This window comes from Erythrolamprus reginae, chromosome 3 (assembly GCF_031021105.1).
Source record: "Erythrolamprus reginae isolate rEryReg1 chromosome 3, rEryReg1.hap1, whole genome shotgun sequence".
Lineage (NCBI taxonomy): Eukaryota > Metazoa > Chordata > Lepidosauria > Squamata > Dipsadidae > Erythrolamprus > Erythrolamprus reginae.
The window spans coordinates 130,948,307-130,972,645 of record NC_091952.1 but is presented as its reverse complement, the minus strand read 5'-3'; the positions used below and the strand labels follow the sequence as shown (position 1 = coordinate 130,972,645).

At 43.9% G+C, this 24,339-nt stretch overlaps 1 protein-coding gene across 3 annotated transcripts in view; it reads left to right on the top strand.

Annotated features, from left to right (window-relative positions):
* RALGPS2 (Ral GEF with PH domain and SH3 binding motif 2) overlaps positions 1 to 24,339 on the top strand; it is a 115,618-nt gene that overhangs the window by 89,024 nt on the left and 2,255 nt on the right. For 2 of the 3 annotated variants that reach the window (XM_070746679.1, XM_070746680.1), the window contains exons 9-18: positions 3,209 to 3,346; positions 4,219 to 4,309; positions 5,939 to 6,006; positions 7,986 to 8,121; positions 9,198 to 9,349; positions 12,062 to 12,116; positions 18,527 to 18,604; positions 20,211 to 20,316; positions 20,956 to 21,048; positions 21,649 to 21,754. In XM_070746679.1, the coding sequence (XP_070602780.1) occupies positions 3,209 to 3,346; positions 4,219 to 4,309; positions 5,939 to 6,006; positions 7,986 to 8,121; positions 9,198 to 9,349; positions 12,062 to 12,116; positions 18,527 to 18,604; positions 20,211 to 20,316; positions 20,956 to 21,048; positions 21,649 to 21,754 (1,023 nt within the window). The remainder of the gene's footprint in view (positions 1 to 3,208; positions 3,347 to 4,218; positions 4,310 to 5,938; positions 6,007 to 7,985; positions 8,122 to 9,197; positions 9,350 to 12,061; positions 12,117 to 18,526; positions 18,605 to 20,210; positions 20,317 to 20,955; positions 21,049 to 21,648; positions 21,755 to 24,339) is intronic. The other variant, XM_070746681.1, reaches the window with a different exon arrangement.

Sequence of the window (24,339 nt, the reverse complement as noted above, 5' to 3'; positions counted from 1 at the left end):
CGGCTATTTTAAAAGGTGACAGCCGGGCTGGGGGGCTTCCCAGCAACCTCCCGAATCCCGAACCCGGAGGTTCGGCAAAAGTTCGGGGTTCGGGAGGTTGCTGGGAAGCCCCCCAGGCCGGCTGTCACCTTTTAAAACAGCCGCACGGCTTCCCAGCAGCTTCCCGAAGCCGAACGCCAAACCTGAACTTCCGCGTTCGGCATTCGGCGACTGCTGGGAAGCCGCGCGGCTGTTTTAAAAGGTGACAGCCGGCCTGCGGGGCTTCCCAGCAACCTCCCGAACCCGGAAATTCAGCAAAAGTTCGGGGTTCGGGGGGTGCTGGGAAGCCCCCCAGCCCGGCTGCGACCTTTTAAAACAGCCGTTCGGCTTCCCAGCTGTCTCCCGAAGCCGAACGCCAAACCCGAAATTCCGCGTTCGGCGACTGCTGGGAAGCCGCGCTGCTGTTTTAAAAGGTGACAGCTGGCCTGGGGGGCTTCCCAGCAACCTCCCGAACCCCGAACCCGGAAGTTCGGCAAAAGCTCGGGGTTCGGGGGGGTGCTGGGAAGCCCCCCAGCCCGGCTCTCACCTTTTAAAACAGCCGTGCGGCTTCCCAGCTGCCTCCCGAAGCCGAACGCCAAACGCGAACTTCCGCGTTCGGCGTTCGGAGACAGCTGGGAAGCCGCGCGGCTGTTTTAAAAGGTCACAGCCGGGCTGGGGGGCTTCCCAGCACCCCCCCGAACCCTGAACCCGGAAGTTCGGCAAAAGTTCGGGGTTCGGGGGGTGCTGGGAAGCCCCCCAGCCCGGCTGCGACCTTTTAAAACAGCCGTGCGGCTTCACAGCTGTCTCCGAACGCCGAACGCGGAAGTTCGGGGTTGGCGTTCGACTTTGGGAGACAGCTGGGAAGCCGCGCGGCTGTTTTAAAAGGTGACAGCCGGGCTGGGGGGCTTCCCAGCAACCTCCCGAACCCCGAACCAGGAAGTTCGGCAAAAGTTCGGGGTTCGGGGGGGTGCTGGGAAGCCCCCCAGCCCGGCTGTCACCTTTTAAAACAGCCGCGCGGCTTCTCAGCTGTCTCCCGAAGCCGAAGGCCAAACCCGAACTTCCGCGTTCGGAGACAGCTGGGAAGCCGCGTGGCTGTTTTAAAAGGTCACAGCCGGGCTGGGGGGCTTCCCAGCACCCTCCCCGAACCCCGAACCCGGAGGTTCGGCAAATGTTCGAGGTTCGGGGGGGCGCTGGGAAGCCCCCCAGCCCGGCTGCGACCTTTAAAAACAGCCGCGCGGCTTTCCAGCTGTCTCCCAAAGCCGAACGCCAAACCCGAACTTCTGCGTTCGCCGTTCGGCGACTGCTGGGAAGCCGTGCGGCTGTTTTAAAAGGTGACAGCCGGCCTGGGGGGCTTCCCAGCACCCCCCCGAACCCCGAACTTTTGCCGAACTTCCTGGTTCGGGGTTCGGGAGGTTGCTGGGAAGCCCCCCAGCCCGGCTGTCACCTTTTAAAACAGCCGCGCGGCTTCCCAGCTGTCTCCCGAAGCCGAATGCCAAACCCGAACTTCCGCGTTCGGCATTCGGAGACAGCTGGGAAGTCGCGCGGCTGTTTTAAAATGTCACAGCCGGCCTGGGGGGCTTCCCAGCAACCTCCCGAACCCCGAACCCGGAAGTTCGGCAAAAGTTCAGGGTTCGGGGGGGTGCTGGGAAGCCCCCTAGCACGGCTGTGACCTTTTAAAACAGCCGCGCGGCTTCCCAGCTGTCTCCCGAAGCCGAATGCCAAACCCGAACTTCCGCGTTCGGCATTCGGAGACAGCTGGGAAGTCGCGCGGCTGTTTTAAAATGTCACAGCCGGGCTGGGGGGCTTCCCAGCAACCTCCCGAACCGAACCCGGGGTTCAGAAAAATTTTGCCTCTTCTTACGAACTTTTTTCGAGTTACGAACCGGCGTTCGGGAGGCTGCTGGGAAGGCCCGCCGCCCGGCTGTCACCTTTTAAAACAGCCGTGCGGCTTCCCAGCAGTCTCCGAACGCCGGTTCGTAACTCGAAAAAAGTTCGTAAGAAGAGGCAAAAATTTTCTGAACCCCGGGTTCGTATCACGAGTTGTTCGTAAGACGAGGGGTTCGTATCTTGAGGTATTATTTAGGATTTAGTTAGCTCAAGCCAGGCTGAAGTATTAAAAAAAATATTTATTGAATAAATGCTAAGAGTGTTACAGAAAAAGAAAGGCACTAACCCATTTCTCTTAGACCAGTGGTTCCCATGGGGGGGGGATTTGATTTTTAATGGGGGCAATTGGAACCTTGTTTAAACCAAGAGTAGGAGTTTACTTTTGGAATAGTAAGAATTATAGGGGAGGCATCAGAATTTTATAGATGCTTAGATGGGGTATGGCCTAAAAAAAGGTTGGGAACAACTGTCTTAGACTGATCAGAAACTCCAGGAATGACAGTAAACAAACCCACATTTCATGTCACTTTTTATTCTTAGGATTTTATATTAACTTTGGGTTTGGTGATTGGGGCAACCAGTTTTATTTTTGTCTCATTTTTATACTTTTCTCAATGGGCAGAGAGTATATAATATCTAATTATTTATTACAACTTCAAACCATTTAATGCTCTGCTAGTTAGTTTTCTGTCTCTAGCAGACAACACCTATGATTGATCTGGTAGCACATCTTACCAACAATGTGGGGACACAGCTAGTTCAACCTTAGCTACAAATATTTTTACTATTTCATTTTTCCATGTCAATCTTACATGCCATTATTACAAATATAAATTTAATATAATTGAATAGAAAGAACAAATGATAATCATTTAGACATGTAGCAGTTGAATTTTAAAAATATAATTGGTGCATTAATTAAATATTTTGTTAAATTGCAAATATATTTTAGATACAGATTGAAATATAAAATTTTTATATAGAAGGCTAGAGTTGAATGTTTCAGATTCATGACATGTCTTCCAAGTCCAAATACTATCTGAAGCAGAACAGGAAAGCAATTGTGTTATTTGATTTGAACTACAGATAGTCTTCTCTTAGAACTACAGTTGGGATCAGCAACACCATTACTAAGTGCCATTATTGCTAACTAAAAAAAGCATACTGCAGTGAGTATAGATTGATCACAAAGCTGGGGGTTTCCTTCACAAGTGTAACAGTCGCTAAATGCAGCAGTCAATAAGCAAAATCTATCTGTAACTATTTCAGTGCTCTATATGATAAATCTTTACTTCATCTTCAGGTATTTATCTCTCAGATTTGACATATATTGACTCAGCCTATCCATCAACAGGAAGTATTCTGGAAAATGAGCAAAGATCAAACTTAATGAATAATATTCTTAGAATTATTTCAGACTTACAGCAATCTTGTGAATATGGTAAGTTATACCATGTATTCAGGGGTGGGCTACTGCCCAGACAGGGGGGAATGCAGTAGGGTAGTGAAAATGGAGCTCTGCCCCAGAGCACCCAATTTGCACTGAAAGATGTTGAAAGAAAATGCCGGCGTCCTGCATAAGCCACGCCCACATTGTGGTAGTAAAAATTTTGGTATCCCCACACTGCATGTATTTATAGTACAGCATTATGTGCAACCTGTGAATAAAATTGCTTGATATTAATTGAGGCTTTTTCAAAATTCAGCTTTGATTAAAGGTGGTGATGAGATATTTAAAAAAATAATTCAAGATATGAAAATTATATCTTAAAATATATATCTTTCAACAAATGTAAATTGTAGATTTGTTTACTAGATTTATCCTACATACCACCTACATACATGCCGCCCCGAGTCTGCGGAGAGGGGCGGCATACAAATTCAATAAATAAATAAATAAAATAAATCTGATTCCGGATTTTGTCAAACTTTTATTATGGCCTTTGGTCCAGAGAACACAGCAATAAAATACACAAACCTGTAATTATTAATAAAAGTTTAAAGTTCAAAGAAAAAGGACTTCTCAACTTAGCATTCACTTTAAAAAAATAATTAACAGTCTGATACAGTAAGCTTTCTATTATACAAAAAGCTCTTGGAAGCCTATTTTGACTAAGCCTATTTCAAATAAATTAGTCTCTCAATAAGAACCTTCCTTTTAATTAGTTTATCTATTATCTGAATGCCTGCTTTTAGGGAGAGTGGTAATAATAACAGTTAACATTGATATGAAATCATGCTGTATAAAAGTACATAGATCTTAGTGGCTGCCAATAAAATAACTGCTCACCATGTATATTAATTACTATTTAGATATTCCTGTGCTGCCTCATATTCAAAAATACCTGAATTCTGTTCAGTATATAGAGGAACTTCAGAAGTTTGTGGAAGATGATAATTATAAGTAAGTATAAAAACTGGCCAATTACAATGTATTGATTATTAAATTTTTGGTTTTAGAGCAATTTTTCATGAACAGAAAAGTACTTGTCTTCTTTTGTGAATGTTTCAAAGTTTTAGGACATTTCTATTTATAGGCTTTCATTTTTCATGAATATTTTCTTGATCTTTCTTTTTTTTCCCTTTCTCTTTGTTTCCTTTGTTCCTTGCTGTAAATATTAAAAATGAATGAATGAAAAGAGTAACAAACAGGAACCCCTGTAGTAGTATAGGCATTAAACTAGGAATGAGAAAACTCATCCATCGAAATTCATTGGGTGAGCAGTAATTCTTTCCACTCAACTTGCAATACAGGGTTTTTGAGGAGATTCCCATGTAAGTCCTTTGAGTTCTATAGGAAAAATGGGATATAAATCTAACAGATGAATAAGAATTAACAGGATCTAAGACAATCTTAATCTATTATTGCCGGTGTTACATTCCAGAACCACCCGCAATAAACGAAAACCAGCGAAATAGGATTTCTACTTTTAACCCCACACACATTGTCCCGCACTTCCCACAGCGGTCACCTCCAGCACCCGGAATACCTACAGCCGTTCTCCTCCACTCCTGTCAGCCCCACCGAGGTCAGTGCCAAGTCCGAGCCTCCTTTTGCCTGCCTAGTTGGGCCTAGGACGACGGAAGAAAGACAGCAGAATTAAACCACAGCACAAAGTTCACAGTTGGAGAAGAAGGCACCGAAAAGCTCAATAAATCTTTCTTTCATCCCCTTCCCCCTGTTCCTGCCATCAACAAGCCGGCCAGCCAAATCAGTTAGGCTTGAAGGCAGCGGGGAGCAGAGATCCCCGAACTAAGGGTGGGAGGAAGGAGAGCCAAATGGGGCTCTGGAAGCGCCATGGCTCAGGGAAGCAGCCGGGAAGGAGTTGGAAGTGCACGCAGCCGAGAGGCAAAAAAAAGAAGGCCCAGCTAGGCAGGCAAAAGGTGGCTCAGACTTGGCACCGACCTCGATGGGGCTGACAGGAATGGAGGAGAGTGGTTGCAGGTATTCCGGGTACAGGAGGTGACCGGTGTGGGCGCTCAGGGGAAAAGCCTCGGGGGAAGTGGGGGGGAGGAAGCTTTCCCCATTGACTCGCTGCCCCTTCCTCACCTCTGTGTTGTAGGACGGCTGCAGCAGCAGCAGCAACCACCACCCTCGCTCATTTCCGGTTCATTCAGCAATCCGTGATGCACTGAAGCCGCGGAAGATGAACTGCGAAATGGAGAGGGATCACTGTATTCCTATTTTTAGTAATCTTTCCTTCCAATTATTCTGTTATTAACTGCAGTATTTGGTATTCATCATATAAATCCATACTGGCCTTTTTAAAAACTAAGATTGTCGTGCAACAGTTATATGTGCAACTATTTTGTTCTTTTCTTTAAATTAATATACAAGGTCATCCAGAGGCTTTCATAATTAAGGGAGTTATAGAAGTCACAGTCTTCTTGTTACTAGGTCAACACCTTAGCCACCACCAATCTGGCTCAAATGATTTATTGATGGATTCCTAGTAGGAACTCCTAAAAAATGAAAGTAAGTGTAGAGGTATGAATTCACTATTAGCAAAATCTTTTTTCCCCCTTTACACAGGCTTTCATTAAAAATAGAACCTGGGACCAGTACCCCACGTGCCACTACATCTCGTGAAGATTTAGTTGGTAAGTATTCAACAATAAAATGTTCTGATTCTAGTCCCCAGTATTCCTATTTTCTGGATTTCAAATAACCATAAAATCTGTTAAATAGAAAACCTAATTTAAGTAAACTTTTAAATAAACTAAAAATTTCTATCCTGGTGCTTCTTGATCTCTCAGCGGCGTTCAATACCATTGACCATGGTATCCTTCTGAATGCCTGGAGGAGTTGGGAGTGGTAGGCACCGTTCTATGATGGTTCTCCTAACTTTCTGGCTGATCACAGTCAGTATTAGTGGGAGGACAGAGGTCGACCACTAGGCCCCTCCTTTGTGGGGTGCCCCAGGGGTCGATCCTCTCTCCTCTTCTATTCAATATCTACATGAAACTGCTGGGTGAGATCATCCGACAACATGGGTTGAGTTACCAATAGTACGCTGATGACATTCAGCTGTTCATTTCTACCCCATGTCAGTTCAGTGAAGCAATTGAAGTAATGGGCCGGTGTCTGGAAGCCATGAGGGTCTGGATGGAAGTCAACAGGCTAAAAGTCAACTTCAACAAGATTGAGTGGCTGTGGGTTCTCCCTCCTAAGGGCTATTCCATCTGCCCATCTTTGGTCCTGTGGGGAAAGAAATTCCCCCCTCAGATAGGGTCCTCAGTTTGGGTGTCCTTCTAGATCCACAGCTGAGGCTAGAGGAATATCTCTCAGCTGTGGCTAGGGGGGCTTTTGCACAATTTTGTCTTGTCTACCAGTTGTTGTTATTATTATTATTATTTATTAGATTTGTATGCCGCCCCTCTCCGGAGACTCAGAGCAGCTCACAACAACAAAACAGTACAAATCCAATGGTTAAAACAATTTAAAACCCTTAATATAAAAAACAATCATACATCTCATACAAACCATACGTAAAGCGGAAACAGCCCAGGGGAATCAATTTCTCCATGCCTGGCAACAGAGGTGGGTTGTAAGGAGTTTGTGAAAGGCAAGGAGGGTGGGGGCAATCCTAATCTCCGGGGTGAGTTGATTCCAGAGGGTCGGGGCCACCACAAAGAAGGCTCTTCCCCTGGGTCCAGCCAGACGACATTGTTTTGTCAACGGGATCCGGAGAAGGCCACCTCTGTGGAACCTAACCGGTGGCTGGGATTCGTGCAGCAGAAGGCAGTCCCGGAGATATTCCAGGCTTATTCTCCGCAACTGGAGATAGTTGCGGCCCTACCTGGACCAGGAGGCATTCCGCACAGTCACTCACACTCTCATCACCTTGACAATTGCAATGTGCTGTACATGGGGCTACCCTTTAAGAGCGTTCAGAGACTTCAGCTGGTACAAAATGCATTAAGTATTTACCAGTGTACCAAGGTACGCCTGTATCACACCAACCTTACGCAACCTGCATTGGTTACCAGTTAGTCTCCGGACACAACTCAAGGTGTTGGTTATCACCTTTAAAGCCTAAATGGCTCAGGGCAAGACTATTTACAGGACCGCCTCCTGCCTCATACTCGCCACGGCCAATAAGGGCCCACAGAGTCAGCCTTCTTCAGGTCCCATTCACCAAACAATATCGGCTGGTGGGGCCTCGGGGAAGAACCTTCTTTGTGGTGGCTCCAACTCTTTGGAACCAGCTACCTCCAGAGATCCATACTATCTCCACCCTATCAGTCTTCTGAAAAGCCATTAAAACCTGTTTTTTAGGCAGGCCTGGAATTAAGAATGATTGCCTGTATCTATGATTTTTAGACCTTTACGTATTTTTATAATATTGCTGTTTCATCATTGTTGCAGTTTTTGTTGCTTTTAGGACTTATAATTACTGTTAGCTGCCCTGAGTCCTATTAGAGTGAACAGCATACAAATATAAATAATAAAATAAATAAATAATAAAAGAGAGGGAAAGAGAATCTATATATGCATTTCTGAAATTATTTCAAAGAGTTTGAAGAATTATAATAATGAACTTGCTCTTTGCTCTACTTTTTTAATTTATTTTTTCCAGCCCCTGAAGTGGGTGTTTCTCCTCAAACGGTGCGAAAGAATGCTATTGCTGAAGGAGCATTGCTACCACCAACTCCTCCATCTCCTAGAAACCTAATGCCTCATGGGCATAGAAAATGTCACAGTCTGGGATACAAGTTAGCATTTCATTTGAAATTCAGTTTCTTCTGTTATTTAAATCCATGATACTCTGAATTATTATTATTTAAAAATCCATGTATTTGAACTAAGCATCTTCTTTGCTACACTATATGGCTAAAAAAAGAAAAATTAAAAAGCCATTTACTTTTCATGCAGTGCATGTATTCGGTTGTTTATGTGGCTTACTATACATCTATCTTTTTTATAAGTAAATACAAGTTAAATATAAGTAAAGATATATATCTTATAAAGTAGTGGCTGAATTTGTACATCAGGATTATTAAATAATTTATTAAACAAGTCAAACTCAGATTGTTGGAACCCTAAAACAGAGAAAAGTCTAACTATACAATATGTCAATCTTGAGCTATACATAATTGCTACCACCATAAAGTAATATTACTTGTTTGGTTAGAATATTTTTACATATTGTTTTACATTCCTTTGGTTTATATGTCTATATTATAGAACTTTGAATAAGAAATTTGTATTAGCAGGTTAACTCAGTGATCTAAACAGCTTCTTTCTGTTTTCAACAAATTAAGTACAAGAAAACAAAACATTTTTTTCTGTTCATAATGTTTTGTTAAATCATAGTTACAATCATTGAAATGACAAGCCCTAGTTTCCTATTAACTTATATACTGAACCCGATTGTTCATACATTGATTGATTAGGCCCCATCAAGTCAATGTCAGTTCTTAGCAAACACAGAGATAGACTTTCTCCAAAATGGTCTGTCTCTAATTTGGTGCTTCAGGTCTTCTAATGGTGCACCAGTCACTAAGTCCCTCTACCTTACGACTAATCATTCTCTTGTCTTGAGCAAAAGAAGAAATGAAGTTAATTCTCATATTTAAATATTAGTTCCAAAAATTTAGGAATTAAATTGCAAAGTACAAAGCTTTTTGCTTGCACATCAATTTATGATTGTGAATTTGGCTGTCAATCTCTATTTAGGCTTCTTGTGGTAAAGAAAAATCAATACTTAAACATTGATAGCATACATAACTTCTTCTTTTGGTACCATGTTATGTGATCAATCTTCTTATGTACTTTACTATTTTTCTAGTTTCATTCATAAAATGAACACAGCAGAATTTAAAAGTGCAACATTCCCAAATGCAGGACCAAGGCACCTTTTAGATGATAGTGTCATGGAAACACATGCTCCATTAAGGGGGCAGGCAGAGAGCTCCACCCTTTCCAGCGGAATTTCAATAGGTGAGATTTTATCTCAAGCAATAAAAAATATTGTCTTGAAATTCAAACGTGTATTTTTTTAAATTATATTTATATGCTCTCCTCCATATTCTTTAAGGGTCATGCATAGGCCTTATTCATAGATAAACGTGTAAACACTATAAACTGAATTAGCAATCTAGTGATTTAGGGATTAAAACCTCTCTTGTAAAATTATTCAGGATATTACTGCCTTTTGTCTAATGTAAAGTTATAAAACCTCGTGCACAAACAGTCCCTGGATTAGGTCTACATTTTCCACATTTGCGTAAGGGCATGGAGAGGGAATAAAAATTATCAGAAAAAGCAAGTGAGAAGTGAGAAAGGAATGGCCAGCTTCCCAGCATCCTCTATACTGAAGGCTAACTTAAATAACTTAAATAACCAAGTTATGACAGGTTCACTGATCATAACTTGGCATAAATACCAGTCCATTGACTTACTTATTTACTTACTTACAAAGTGACTTAACATGGCTTAGCTAGGCTGCTAATTTCCATTTGGCTAGGATCTTTCAGATACTTGTTACAATCTTTATTACAAACGAGAACAAAGCAACATTTTCAAGGACATGAAAGGAGACACGTTAGATCTAGTTTTTGTTTCAATACAAATTCAATGTGATATGAAAGTGTGAAGATGTTGAACTCATCTTTTGTCAAGGACAGATCACTTTCTGATTGCTACAGAGTTATGTGTACTATAACTTATAATTATTATTATTATTATTATTATTATTATTATTATTATTATTATTATTATTATTATTATCTTCCTGCTTTGGGAAAGGACTTGTTAACTTGGTCCTCCCTAGCATCTACCTATGAGTATTCAGAGGCTTCTGGAAAATTTCACAGGGATCTAGTAAGCAATTCATCCAAGTCACTGGTTACACATTTGTTTAATGGCATAGACAGATTGCATCATAGCTGTCTGCTGTTACAGGCAGATGTGCTGCTGCTTTTTAAAACACTGAAGAACTGAGGGTGATGAACCAGCAGAAAAGATGCAGCTGGAGAAAGAACAATTTTGAGTGACTGAATCCTAGTACAAGCCTAAGTTAGTTCACACAACAGTGACTCAGGTGGCAAAGTTGATTCTTTTGTCTCCCTTATCTACATGCCGAATGCCACCCAGCAGCAGTTTTTAAGACAACCTGCTCCTTTTCAGAAGAGGATGTTCACCAATTCCACCAATTGGAATGACTTCACTCATTCCTCTGTGAGGAATTTCATGCTATCCTTCTGGGCCATCTGCTCAGAAAAGGGAGATGGTGGCACTGAGGTTTTTCCTGTGTTTGGTTGGCTAATTCCAGAAGATGGTGCTAAATTGTTATTGTTCTACTTCATCTTTTTTTCATACATATAGACACACAAACATAATGAAAGAAGAGGCTACATTTGGTGTATAAGACACCCCAGGTTTTCACCATCTTTTGGGAAGTAAAAGAATAGAATAGAATAATAGAATAGAATTTTTATTGGCCAAGTGTGATTGGACACACAAGGAATTTGTCTTGGTGCATATGCTCTCAGCGTACATAGAGGAAAAAGATACATTTGTCAATAATCATGTGGTACAACACTTAATGATTGTCATAGGGGTCAATGAATAAGCAATGAAAAAACAATCAATATTAATAAAAATCTTAGGATACAAGCAACAAGTTACAGTCATACAGTCTTAAGTGGAAGGAAAAGGATGATAGGAATAATGAGAAAAACTAGTAGAAATAGAAGTGCAGATTTAGTAAAAAGTCTGACAGTGTTGAGGGAATTGTTTGTTTAGTAGAGTGATGACGTTCGGGGAAAAACTGTTCTTGTGTCTAGCTGTCTTGGTGTGCAATGCTCTGTAGTGACGTTTGGAGGGTAGGAGTTGAAACAGTTTGTGTCCAGGATGCGAGGGGTCAGTAAATATTTTCCCTGCCCTCTTTTTGACTCGTGCAGTATACAGGTCCTCAATGGAAGGCAGGTTGTCAGCAATTGTTTTTTCTGCAGTTCTGATTATCTTCTGAAGTCTGTGTCGGTCCTGTTGGATTGCAGCACCAAACCAGACAGTTATAGAGGTGCAGATGACAGAATCAATGATTCCTCTGTAGAACCGTATCAGCAGCTCCTTGGGCAGTTTGAGCTTCCTGAGCTGGCGCAGAAAGAACATTCTTCGTTGTGCTTTTTTGATGATGTTTTTGATGTTAGGTGACCATTTTAGGTCTTGAGATATGATAGAACCTTGAAATTTGAAGGTCTCTACTGTTGAATACTGTGTTGTCTAGTATTGTGAGAGGTTGAAGAGTGGGAGAGTTTCTCCTAAAGTCTACCACCATTTCTACAGTTTTGAGTGTGTTCAATTCTAGATTGTTCTGGTCACATCACAAGGATAGTTGTTCAACCTCCCGTCTGTATGCAGATTCATCATTGTCTCGAAAAGGTCTTATACTCAAAAAAATACAGTATATTATGCAGTTAAACTATGCAGTTAAGTGAGGAGAGAGAAGTCGAACATAAAATCAGTTAAAATAATTTCATAAGCAAAATTCCCAGACACAAGGTGTTTTCTTTTTAAACTAATGTCATTGCAATTGAGTCAGTTTTATTATAGCTAATTTTTACAAGATTTTTGAGACATTTTTCAGGCCTGACAAATCATAGAATTATAATGTTTTTAAATTAATTAATTCATTCATTCCAATTTTAGGTAGCAGTGATGGTTCAGAGCTTAGTGAAGAAACTTCTTGGCCAGCATTTGAAAGGTAAGAGAAGTCAATATATTTTATATTTGTTCAAATGTGTATTTAACATATGACAGCTTTACATTTCTACATAGGAAAGCATAAAAAGTGCTTTTTAATCAAGGCTTTGCTTTTCCTACACATGGATTATATATATAAGACAAAATAATGGCTAAAATAGTTCAGTCTTGTTTTCTGGAGAGTGCATTATCACTAATATTTTAGCAATGGGACCAGAATCCTGTTCTGTAACAAATTTGCTCAGAAGGAACATATGCACCTTATATGAGTAGTTCATCATCGATTTATAGCTAGTTGGGAGAATGTTGAAATAAGCTTCACAAAGCTCAAGCTCCTATATACTGTCTAGGCTTGGAGTAAAACCCAGTGACAGTTGTCCTAAGCCGCTGCTAGAACAGCAAGGCTAACAGTAGACTACAGTGGAACCCCGACATACGAGCAGCTCTACTTACGAGCTACTCGAGATACGAGCTGGGAGAGTAGAGAAATTTTTGTTCGACTCACGAGCTTCCATTCGGGATACGAGCCGAGAAGAGCCGGCCTGGCTTGCTTTGCTTCCCAGCTGATGCAGAGCCGAATAAAGCGTCACGCCCCTCTGATGCTTTCGGCGGCTTCCGAAGCGATGCTGGGCTCTTTTGCCGCCAAAAGCGTCAGGGGGGCGTGACGCTTTATTCGGCTCTGCATCAGCTCGGAAGCAAAGCAAGCCAGGCCGGCTCTTCTCAGTATCCAGCTCTTGGTGAGTCCTTGGCTTCTGCTGGGGGTGCAGAAGCGGGCGGGGGAGGGGGCAAAAAACCCGCCCAGACAAGCACTTGCTGCGAGGCGGGCGGGGGGGGGGCGGCAAAAAAAACGCCCGGACAAGCACTTGCTGCGAGGCGGGCGGGGGGGAGGGGGCAAAAAAAACCGCCCGGACAAGCACTTGCTGCGAGAGGGGGGGGCGGCAAAAAAAACGCCCGGACAAGCACTTGCTGCGAGGCGGGCGGGGGGGGGGCGGCAAAAAAAACGCCCGGACAAGCACTTGCTGCGAGGCGGGCGGGGGGGAGGGGGCAAAAAAAACGCCCGGACAAGCACTTGCTGCGAGAGGGGGGGGGCGGCAAAAAAAACGCCCGGACAAGCACTTGCTGCGAGGCGGGCGGGGGGGAGGGGGCAAAAAAAAACGCCCGGACAAGCACTTGCTGCGAGGCGGGCGGGGGGGGGCGGCAAAAAAAAACGCCCGGACAAGCACTTGCTGCGAGGCGGCCGGGGGGGGGGGGCGGCAAAAAAAAACGCCCGGACAAGCACTTGCTGCGAGGCGGGCGGGGGGGAGGGGGCAAAAAAACGCCCGGACAAGCACTTGCTGCGAGAGGGGGGGGGGCGGCAAAAAAAAACGCCCGGACAAGCACTTGCTGCGAGGCGGGCGGGGGGAGGGGGCAAAAAAAAACACCCGGACAAGCACTTGCTGCGAGGCGGGTGGGGGGGAGGGGGCAAAAAAAACGCCCGGACAAGCACTTGCTGCGAGAGGGGGGGGGCGGCAAAAAAAACGCCCGGACAAGCACTTGCTGCGAGGCGGGCGGGGGGGAGGGGGCAAAAAAAAACGCCCGGACAAGCACTTGCTGCGAGGCGGGCGGGGGGAGGGGGCAAAAAAAAACGCCCGGATAAGCACTTGCTGCGAGGCGGGCGGGGGGGGGCTTTCACCCACACGGACAATGCCGGAGCGCTACCGCCGCCGCCGCTGCGGGGAGAGGCGGGCATTCACCCGCCCGGACAACGCCGGAGCGCTACCGCCGCCGCCGCCGCTGCGGGGAGAGGCGGGCATTCACCCGCCCGGACAACGCCGGAGCGCTACCGCCGCGGAGCGCTACCACCGCCAGAGGGGCTCCTCCGGAGGGGCGCACGGGGAAGGGCTTGAGCTGCCGCCTTCTCCTTTCCCCGTGGGAGCACCTGAGTCAGAGGTCTTGCCGGGCCGATTGCCGAGCGGGGGCGGGGCGCGGAAGGAGGCGAAGGCGCTGCCGCACCGGCCCCCTCAGGCCGCTCCGTCCCTCTCCGAAGACACCCTTGGCCATTACAGATCTGGCAGCCCCGGTCGAAGGGAAAGTTCCTCCGTTCCGCTCCAGAGCCGCCGACCCGGGCCCTCCAAGGCGCAGTGGGTGTGCGGGGGAAGCTGAGGGAATCCACCGGACTCTGCCTCCGGCTGCAGCTTCCTCTCCAATTGGTCCTGGAACGTGAGGAATAAGTTTCTTTCTTTATTTCTCCACCCTTCAACCTTCTCCTCAGAGGCTTCCTCCCATATGTGCCTCACGCAGCTTCGCAGCCTCGTTTTTCCTTCGAGGGGTTTGTGTGTGCCTTTCATTCTTTCAGCCACCCTTATTCCTCACGTTCCAGGATTCCCTGCCTTTTATTCTTTCAGCCACCCGTATTCTTTACGTTCCAGGATTCCCTGCCCTTCATTCTTTCAGCCACCCGTATTCTTTACGTTCCAGGATTCCCTGCCTTTTATTCTTTCAGCCACCCGTATTCTTTACGTTCCAGGATTCCCTGCCTTTTATTCTTTCAGCCACCCGTATTCATTACGTTCCAGGATTCCCTGCCTTTTATTCTTTCAGCCACCCGTATTCTTTACGTTCCAGGATTCCCTGCCTTTTATTCTTTCAGCCACCCGTATTCTTTACGTTCCAGGATCCCCTGCAGCGCAGTCAGCCGGAGCCCCTTTAGCGCCCTGAGGACGCACCTGACTTCGGGCGGGAGGCTGGCAAAAGGCGCCCCGCTCGGAAACCTGGACCGGATCTCCCGTTTGGTTTGCGCAGGGGAGACCAATTGGAGAGGAAGCTGCAGCCGGAGGCAGAGTCCGGTGGATTCCCTCAGCTTCCCCCGCACACCCGCACACCCACTGCGCCTTGGAGGGCCCGGGTCGGCGGCTCTGGAGCGGAACGGAGGAACTTTCCCTTCGACCGGGGCTGCCAGATCTGTAATGGCCAAGGATGTCTTCGGAGGGGGACGGAGCGGCCTGAGAGGGCCGGTGCGGCAGCGCCTTCGCCTCCTTCCACGCCCCGCCCCCGCTCGGCAATCGGCCCGGCAAGACCTGCCTCTGACTCAGGTGCTCCCACGGGGAAAGGAGAAGGCGGCAGCTCAAGCCCTTCCCCGTGCGCCCCTCCGGAGGAGCCCCTCTGGCGGTTGTCCGGGCGGGTGAATGCCCGCCTCTCCCCGCAGCGGCGGCGGTGGCGGTAGCGCTCCGGAGTTGTCCGGGCGGGTGAATGCCCGCCTCTCCCCGCAGCGGCGGCGGCGGCGGTAGCGCTCCGGCGTTGTCCGGGCTTCTCACTGCCGCCTCAACAACAGCCACGGGAGGGGAGTCGCTGGAGCTGCCCCCGGACTTTCCACAAGCCCAATGCCGCCAGCTCACATGCCCACCTCTCCCCGCGGCGGCGGCGGCGGCGGTGGCGGTAGTGCTGCCCGGCGAGGAGGAGGAGGAGCTGGGCTCCGGAGGGGCGCACGGGGAAGGGCTTGAGCCGCCGCCTTCTCCTTTCCTGCTGCTGTTGTTTCTCGCCGCAGCCTCGCGTGCTGCTTATCCCTCGCTGAGGCGAGAGAGCCGCGGGGCAAACAGCCGGCACCGGGCGCAGCCTTTTGCGAGGGAAGCCACCGACGCAGCAGGAAAGGAGAAGGCGGCGGCTCAAGCCCTTCCCCGTGCGCCCCTCCGGAGCCCAGCTCCTCCTCCTCCTCGCCGGGAAGCACCGGGCATGTGTTTTAAAACATCGGAGCCGGCATGGGGAGGCTTTTAATCAGCCCCCGAGCCCCGAACCCGGACTCGGGGGTTGATTGAGAGCCTCCCCATGCCGGCTCCGATGTTTTAAAAGACACGCGCGGCTTTTCTGCTGCCTCCTAAAGCGGGGAAGTTCGCCAGGAGGCAGCAGAAAAGCCGCGCGTGTGTTTTAAAACATCGGAGCCGGCATGGGGAGGCTTTTAATCAGCCCCCGAGCCCCGAACCCGGACTCGGGGGTTGATTGAGAGCCTCCCCATGCCGGCTCCGATGTTTTAAAAGACACGCGCGGCTTTTCTGCTGCCTCCTAAAGCGGGGAAGTTCGCCAGGAGGCAGCAGAAAAGCCGCACGTGTGTTTTAAAACATCGGAGCCGGCATGGGGAGGCTTTTAATCAGCCCCCGAGCCCCGAACCCGGACTCGGGGGTTGATTGAGAGCCTCCCCATGCCGGCTCCGATGTTTTAAAAGACACGCGCGGCTTTTCTGCTGCCTCCTAAAGCGGGGAAGTTCGCCAGGAGGCAGCAGAAAAGCCGCGCGTGTGTTTTAAAACATCGGAGCCGGCATGGGGAGGCTTTTAATCAGCCCCCGAGCCCCGAACCCGGACTCGGGGGTTGATTGAGAGCCTCCCCATGCCGGCTCCGATGTTTTAAAAGACACGCGCGGCTTTTCTGCTGCCTCCTAAAGCGGGGAAGTTCGCCAGGAGGCAGCAGAAAAGCCGCACGTGTGTTTTAAAACATCGGAGCCGGCATGGGGAGGCTTTTAATCAGCCCCCGAGCCCCGAACCCGGACTCGGGGGTTGATTGAGAGCCTCCCCATGCCGGCTCCGATGTTTTAAAAGACACGCGCGGCTTTTCTGCTGCCTCCTAAAGCGGGGAAGTTCGCCAGGAGGCAGCAGAAAAGCCGCGCGTGTGTTTTAAAACATCGGAGCCGGCATGGGGAGGCTTTTAATCAGCCCCCGAGCCCCGAACCCGGACTCGGGGGTTGATTGAGAGCCTCCCCATGCCGGCTCCGATGTTTTAAAAGACACGCGCGGCTTTTCTGCTGCCTCCTGGCGAACTTCCCCGCTTTAGGCGGCAGCGGAAAAGCCGCGCGTGTGTTTTAAAACATCGGAGCCGGCATGGGGAGGCTCTCAATCAACCCCCGAGTCTGGGTTAGGGGCTCGGGGGCTGATTAAAAGCCTCCCCATGCCGGCTCCGATGTTTTAAAACACACGCGCGGCTTCTTTGCTGACTCCTGGCGAACTTCCCCGCTTCAGCCGACGTCTTTTCCCCTCAGCCCTCGGGCTTGCACGCATTAATCGCTTTTACATTGTTTCCTATGGGAAACAATGTTTCGACATACGAGCTGTTCGACGTGCGAGCCTCCTTCCGGAACCAATTAAACTCGTAAGTCGGGGTTCCACTGTACTGACTTTTCTGTCTTAGTGAATGTATATGTTTGAATTATATAAAAATATGCTATAAATCTTTTATTGTTTTTGTAAAATTACTTTTATTTTGTATATTATAACATTGCAGCAGCTTTCAGGTGAAATACATTGATTATTTGATAAAGAACCACTAATGATCTGAAGTGTTTATGTAGCTCCCAGTTCCATACAAATGAAGTACAAGTAGACATAACAAGCTTGTAGAATCATCGTTGATTTTATAAAACTAAAGTTTTTTCTTCTGCAGGATGAACTGTTCCAACTTTTTCTTCCTTGGCTTAGATTATCTGTTTTCAGGCCACTAACTTAATGCATTTTGCTCAGTAATATGCATGCAACAATAGTTCCATCAATATAAATAGAGGTATAAATTTACAGACAAAGAAATAAAGGTAAATTTAACACAAAATAGACTGCCTGCAAAGGCTCCTGGATTGGGCTGAAAGGCGAAAGTAGAAGCAGTATGCGTTGTCCATTATTTGACTAGACCAGGTTGCCCTGATAGACCAGATTTACCAGAAAAACACATAAATAGGGGTAATTCTTGACCTACAATCATTTGGTCAGTGACAAATCCAAGTTATGGCAGTTCTAAATGAATGGAGTTACAATCAATCCACAGAATTCTGAGTGTCCCAGTACTCCTATAGTTATATCATCATCATCTGGGTGCATGGCAACTCATTCGCACTTACAATAGTCAAGCACCTCACTGTCTTATATAATCCCCATTTGCAACCTTCCCTGCTGACCTCCCCAGAAAGTTAAGAGGGAAGTCAGCAGAGAATGTTGTACGTCGTTGGAATAAGTCCCCCTTCCCCATTCTCACATCCAGCTCTTCAGCACTCATGCCACATCAGCCACTCATACATTCCTGCGTGCACCATATAATCCCTACATTTATTCAGAAGAAAAAGCCAAGATACAGTGCTAAACCACTATAAGAGGGAATGTTCTCTTATTCTAAGGTGATTACATGTTCCTGATCCTTTAGCTTTTAGAAATGTCTTGTTTTAATTGCTGGTGTTGATTGTCTAATCATTCATTGGGATGCCAGGAAGAATATTCAATTGTTATATGTGTTCACACCAAGAATACGTGGTGTTCAAATAAGAGCTCTTTTGAAAACATGAAATACATGTACAAGGCAAAAGTAGCAATGTAGCAGAAAGGAAAGCTTATTTTAGTGTTCTAACAAATGATGACTATGAATTTTAAAAATATAACCCATACCATTTATAATGGAATCCAACAGGAACAGATTATACCATTCTCTTGGTCCGGTGACAAGAATAGCACGAAATGGCTATTGGAGCCACATGAAGGGCAGCAGGTACCAATCCCTTGTGTTCAAGGGCCAGACACTTTCCTCTGGTGTTGGTGACTGATTTGTGAAGTGGATCTAATCTGACACTCCTGTTCTTTCTAACTATCTTGATACTCTCTTGGTGTATCACATCAATGAACATTCTCTATCAAAACCGGATTTCTATCTTAAAATTTAATCATATCTTCACAGTCTGTGACTGCTCATTTTAATCTGCATATCTAATTTTGTAATATTATTTTTAAAAATCCCAAAATGTTTTACTTGACTCTGTAGTTTAAAAAAAATCCTGTAAAACAGCATTTATGATACTAGATGGTACTGGAAATAATTGGATAGCAAGAGTAATGTTGGAACTTTGAAGATTGAGTAGGAGGTTAGATGTTGCTTTTTCTTTTTATCTTGAGCCATATAAATTGTAAATCAGATGCCGGAGAGGGGCGGCATACAAATCTAATACATTATTATTATTATTATTATTATTATTATTATTATTATTATTATTATTATTTTGGGGGGGACCGACAATAATAACACCATAAAATAAAAAGGGGTTCCCTTCATTTTGGTTTCTTAGCAATGCTATGCAAGAACAGAGATTCCTGCCTTAAAATTGCTTTGAATAACATTTTATGAGAAGCTCTTACATCATAGCTTTATTATTGTATGCCGCCCAGAGTCCGTTAGGAGTTGGGCGGCCTATAATTTAATAAAAGTTAAAACTTAGACTTAAACTTTTTACATTCTTCAGCACCGATCCACAATTTAGTTTCAAATAACTATTACAATCTGATGTAATGCGGACGAGCTTTTGTTAACTTTTGAAAGCCTAGAAAGCTCAGTTTGTCATTTTCTTAGTTTATAGGCTAAATACAGTAGTTGAAAGATGTATAGAAGAAATTCTCCAAGATGTTTCAGAAATTTTTACTTTCTTAGTCTGTCTCTAGAGAGTGATGGCTATGCCACATAAGTAGCTTGGTATGCAGTTACACAAACACTTGTGCAGTCAAATATTTCCTGTCATTAAATGTTGGTCAGCTACTCACTTGTTAGAACACAACCTATGTTACAACAGCTTTATTTAACAGATCTGGGATAGCTTTTCTACTTTTCTGCTGCTTCTGTTATTGCTTTCAAATATCTTGGTATGGTACTGTGCATGTATTAAGCTCTTGTTGCTTTTCTTTGTTTTCTTTTTATACTTTTTTCATTAACTCAAGTGACTACTTTAAAACCAATATTTTTAGCAGACCTGGAAAAGTCTGAAAAGGACTATTTAAAAATAAAATGAAAGGAGGTTTTTAAAGTGGAACTGATTCCAGCTTTTTTGCCACTTAAAATTATTTGGTGCTCTTTGTCATAGTATATAATAATAAAAGTTATAGTTATTTATAAATTAATTATTCAAGTGAAAGTCTTTCCTAGCGTGTTAATTAGTGCTGTGCAAGAAAATATACAATCTTTCTAAAAGTTGATATCATTCCATAATTAAATCCAATAATTACAATGTTAGTATTTTGTTTCAGAAATCATAGATAATATTAGTGATGCTTCAAAAATTTCTGTTATAATACATAGTACCTTCCCATACTTTACACTTCTTTTTGTTTAGTTCTGCAGAGTCTGAAGATTTAGCTGTTCATTTGTACCCAGGAGCTGTTACTATTCAAGGGGTTCTTAGAAGAAAAACTTTGTTGAAAGAGGGAAAGAAACCAACAGTAAGTTATTAAATAAATCATTTAAAATGTTTTCAAAATTGGCTTTTCCTGTTTCAAAAATATTTTAAATTATTCACTTTAATTAGATCACGAATGATTGCTCAAGTGTTTGAATTGTGTACATCTCAGTAGGTTGTAAAGTATTTAGAAGTCAGTTGATTGGAAAACAGATATGCAACATATAAAATACAAATTGTGGAAAGATATCTCATAACTTACTCAAATAATCTGTGCAGCTTCCCCTCCAATGTACTTCTTGTCCATGGTGTTGAAAAATATCTGAAGCTGACAGTAGTTTATGTTCAGGAAATAGCCTTTAATTTTAGATTTACATTTGTTTGGGAATCTCCCACATTATTATTATTATTATTATTATTATTATTATTATTATTATTATTATTATTTGCACTGTGATGATGTGGGAGGTACACAATTCAAACACTTGAGCAATCATTGGTGATCCAATTAATGTTATATTAGAATATATAATGTGGATTAATTTAGGGCTAACAATATCCTAAAAGTCTCATTCTGCTTAGTTAATGTGTAAAATGAATAGAAATTAAATATGTACAAAATTAAAATGCAATGGAAGAGACATTTTGAATTTATTAACCTTGTGATTTTCTAAACACATAGGTAGCTTCTTGGACCAAATACTGGGTGGCACTATGTGGAACACAGCTTTTCTACTATGCTGCAAAGTCTTTGAAGGCTACAGAGAGAAAACATGTGTGTACTGTATTCTTGCTTTTAGCTGAGAGGGATAGTTTTTGGCAGAATAATTTTTTTCAACCTTTCGTTGTGAATGCTGTACCTTCTACAACACTGAGCTACCATTCTTCTATAAACTTCATATTGTCAAAATATGTCATTCATTTGCTTCTTCTGTTTTAACCTTGAGCTTTGCTGCAAGCAAGTTGTAGCAATTTTAAAAACTAATTCCAAATTCCTACTGTAATTGTTGCAGAAAGGTCCATATCTAGAATCTGTACAAGGGGCTTTATAAATTCAGTTCAGTTTTTCTGTGCATGGGAAAATAGCAACTTTCAGTCCGCACAAGGAGATTCAAAGAGAAAAAAGTTTCCTAAATTGACATAAAACTTGTTTATATAATACCCCTGTTTGTGGATCAAGGTCCAGTCCCATATTAACTCTGGGATATATAGGATAGTGTACCCTTTTGAGTTTATTTAATCTGTTTTGTATTTCAAAAGCCAGCAGATCAATTCTGCTCTTTTTGTTGCAGCCATTATATTTAATGCAAATATTGCTGTATTGTTTTTGTTCTTATTTTCTTTTCATTGATGTTCCAACCATTCTTTCTCTTAGTTCAAATCTACACCAAGTAAGAATGTGTCAGTAGTAGGTTGGATGGTTATGATGGCTGATGATCCAGATCATCCGGATCTTTTCCTACTCACAGATTCTGAAAAAGGTCAGAAACATTAGTTACTAGTAGTAAATTCTTAACTTAATCATCTTTTGAAATAACAAACATTGCAGTATTCACTTTGTCCAAATTGAACATTAGCAGATTTTGCCCCTCAAATGGTCAAAGTCTGTTCACTATTTTGTTCTTCTCCAAATTGAAATTCTATATTAATTAATTTACTGATAATACTAAATTCCATTGTGAAGAGGAAGAGTGGATATTGTCTGGACTTTTCATTTGTAGCTTGAACAATCATTTGGCATTTAAAGGATACCTCTTCCATGTGATTGGACATCAGTGGTTGTTATTAACTTTAAAATTAAATTTAATAGTTATGTTACATTCAACAGATACCTCTTTCCTGTGATTATTTATTTACTTACTTACTTATTTATTTTATTTTATTTATAGGCCGCCCAACTCCTTCCAGACTCTGGGCAGAGTTAGTTGTTAAATCAATTATAGTCTTTGATTTTCATTTCAAGATACCGTAGTTCAAAGTTATCACATTTTTTTTAAAAAAATTACTTATAACATGTATTTGCACTTATAACTGTGGCAACACCCTCACTGTAAAATGATTGCAGTTCAGATACTTGGCATCTGGCTAACATTCTGCTCACCTGTACTATGGGTTGCAACATCCTGCAAATACAGTGGTGGTGGGGGGGGGGTATTTAGTCCGGCACCAATTGTGCAAGTTCTCCCACTTAAAAAGATGAGACAGGCCTGTAATTAACATCATAGGTGGACTTCTACTATAAGAGACAACATGAGAAAACACATCCAGAAAATCACATTGTCTGATTTGGAATGAATTTATTTGCAAATTATGGTGGGAAATAAGTATTTGGTTACCTACAAACAAACAAGATTTCTGCCTCCCTCAGACCTGTACCTTCTTCTTTAAGAGGCACCTTTGTCCTTCACTCATTACCTATCGTAATGGCACCTGTTTGAACTTGTTATCAGTTATCACCTGTCCACAACCTCAAACAGTCACACTCCAAACTCCACTACAGTGAAGACCAAAGTGCTGTTGAAGGACACCAGAAACAAAATTGTAGCCCTGCACCAGGCTAGGAAGACTAAATCTGCAATAGACAAGCAGCTTGGTGTGAAGAAAACAACTGTGGGAGCAATAATTAGAAAATGGAAGACATACAAGACCACTGATAATCTCCCTCGATCTGGGGCTCCAAGCAAGTTCCCCCCCCTCTCCCGGTTGGGTCAAAATGATCACAAGAACGGTGAGCAAAAATTCCAGAACCACACGGGGGGACCTAGTGAGTGACCTGCAGAGAGCTGGGACCAACGTAACAAAGGCTACCGTTAGTAACACACTACGCCACCAGGGACTCAGATCTTGCAGTGCCAGACATGTCCCCCTGCTTAAGCCAGTACATGTCCGGGCCCGTGTGAAGTTTGCTAGAGAGGATTTGGATGCTCCAGAAGAGTATTGGGAGAATGTCATTTGTGTTGGGAGAGTTTTGCAGATGCGGAAGGTAACCACCAGGCACAGTTCACAACTAGACTTAATTGAAGGCTTCAATGAAAAACATTGCAGTAGGCTTTCTTGTAAAAAATATACTTTACTTTTCTTCTTAACAAAAAGTTCCTCTAAACTATCACTTTTATATTTAACCACTATAACAAACCACCCACAATACTATCATACAACTACTATTACATCCACCACTGCAACCATCAACCACATAACCAACCACTAATCACACCCATGCAAGAGTGTTATTTCTTGATATGGGTTACAGCCAATCAGGTTGTAGCACAATTAGTAAACCCATGATTGCATACTGATTATTGCTTACATCAGCCATTATTATGGTTACAGACCATTTTCCTGCATTGTAATATTACTTCAGGAAATAAACCTATTCCTGACAATTTGGTCAGATGAAACCAAAGTAGAACTGTTTGATAGAAACACAACTCGTTGTTTTTGGAGGAGAAAGAATGCTGAGTTGCATCCAAAGAACACCATACCTGCTGTGAAGCATGGGAGTGGCAACATCATGCTTTGGGGATGTTTCTCTCATCCGTATGCATGAAAGAATGAATGGGACCATGCATCGTAAAATTTTGATTAAAAATTTCCATCCATCAGCAAAGGCATTGAAGAGGAAAACGTGACTGGGTCTTTCAGCATGAAAATGATCCCAAGCACGCAATGAAGAAGTGGCTTCGTAAGAAGCATTTCAACGTCCTAGAGTGGCTAGCCAGTCCTAGATCTCAACCTTATAGAAAACCTTTGGAGGGAGTTGAAAGTCCGTGTTGCTCAGCGACATACCCAAAACATCACTGCTCTAGAGGAGATCTGCATGGAGGAATGGCCCAACACACCAGCAACAGTGTGTGCCAACCTTGTGAGGGCTTAAAGAAAATGTTTGACCTCTGTCATTGCCAACAAAGGATATATAACAAAGTATTGAGATAAACTTTTGTTATTGATCAAATACTTATTTTCCACCATAATTTGTAAATAAATTTGTTCCAACAGAGAGAGAGAGAGAGATATTTGTATGATAGGTAAAAAAAAAATGACTATAAGATTTGCTCCAGAAAGTGAG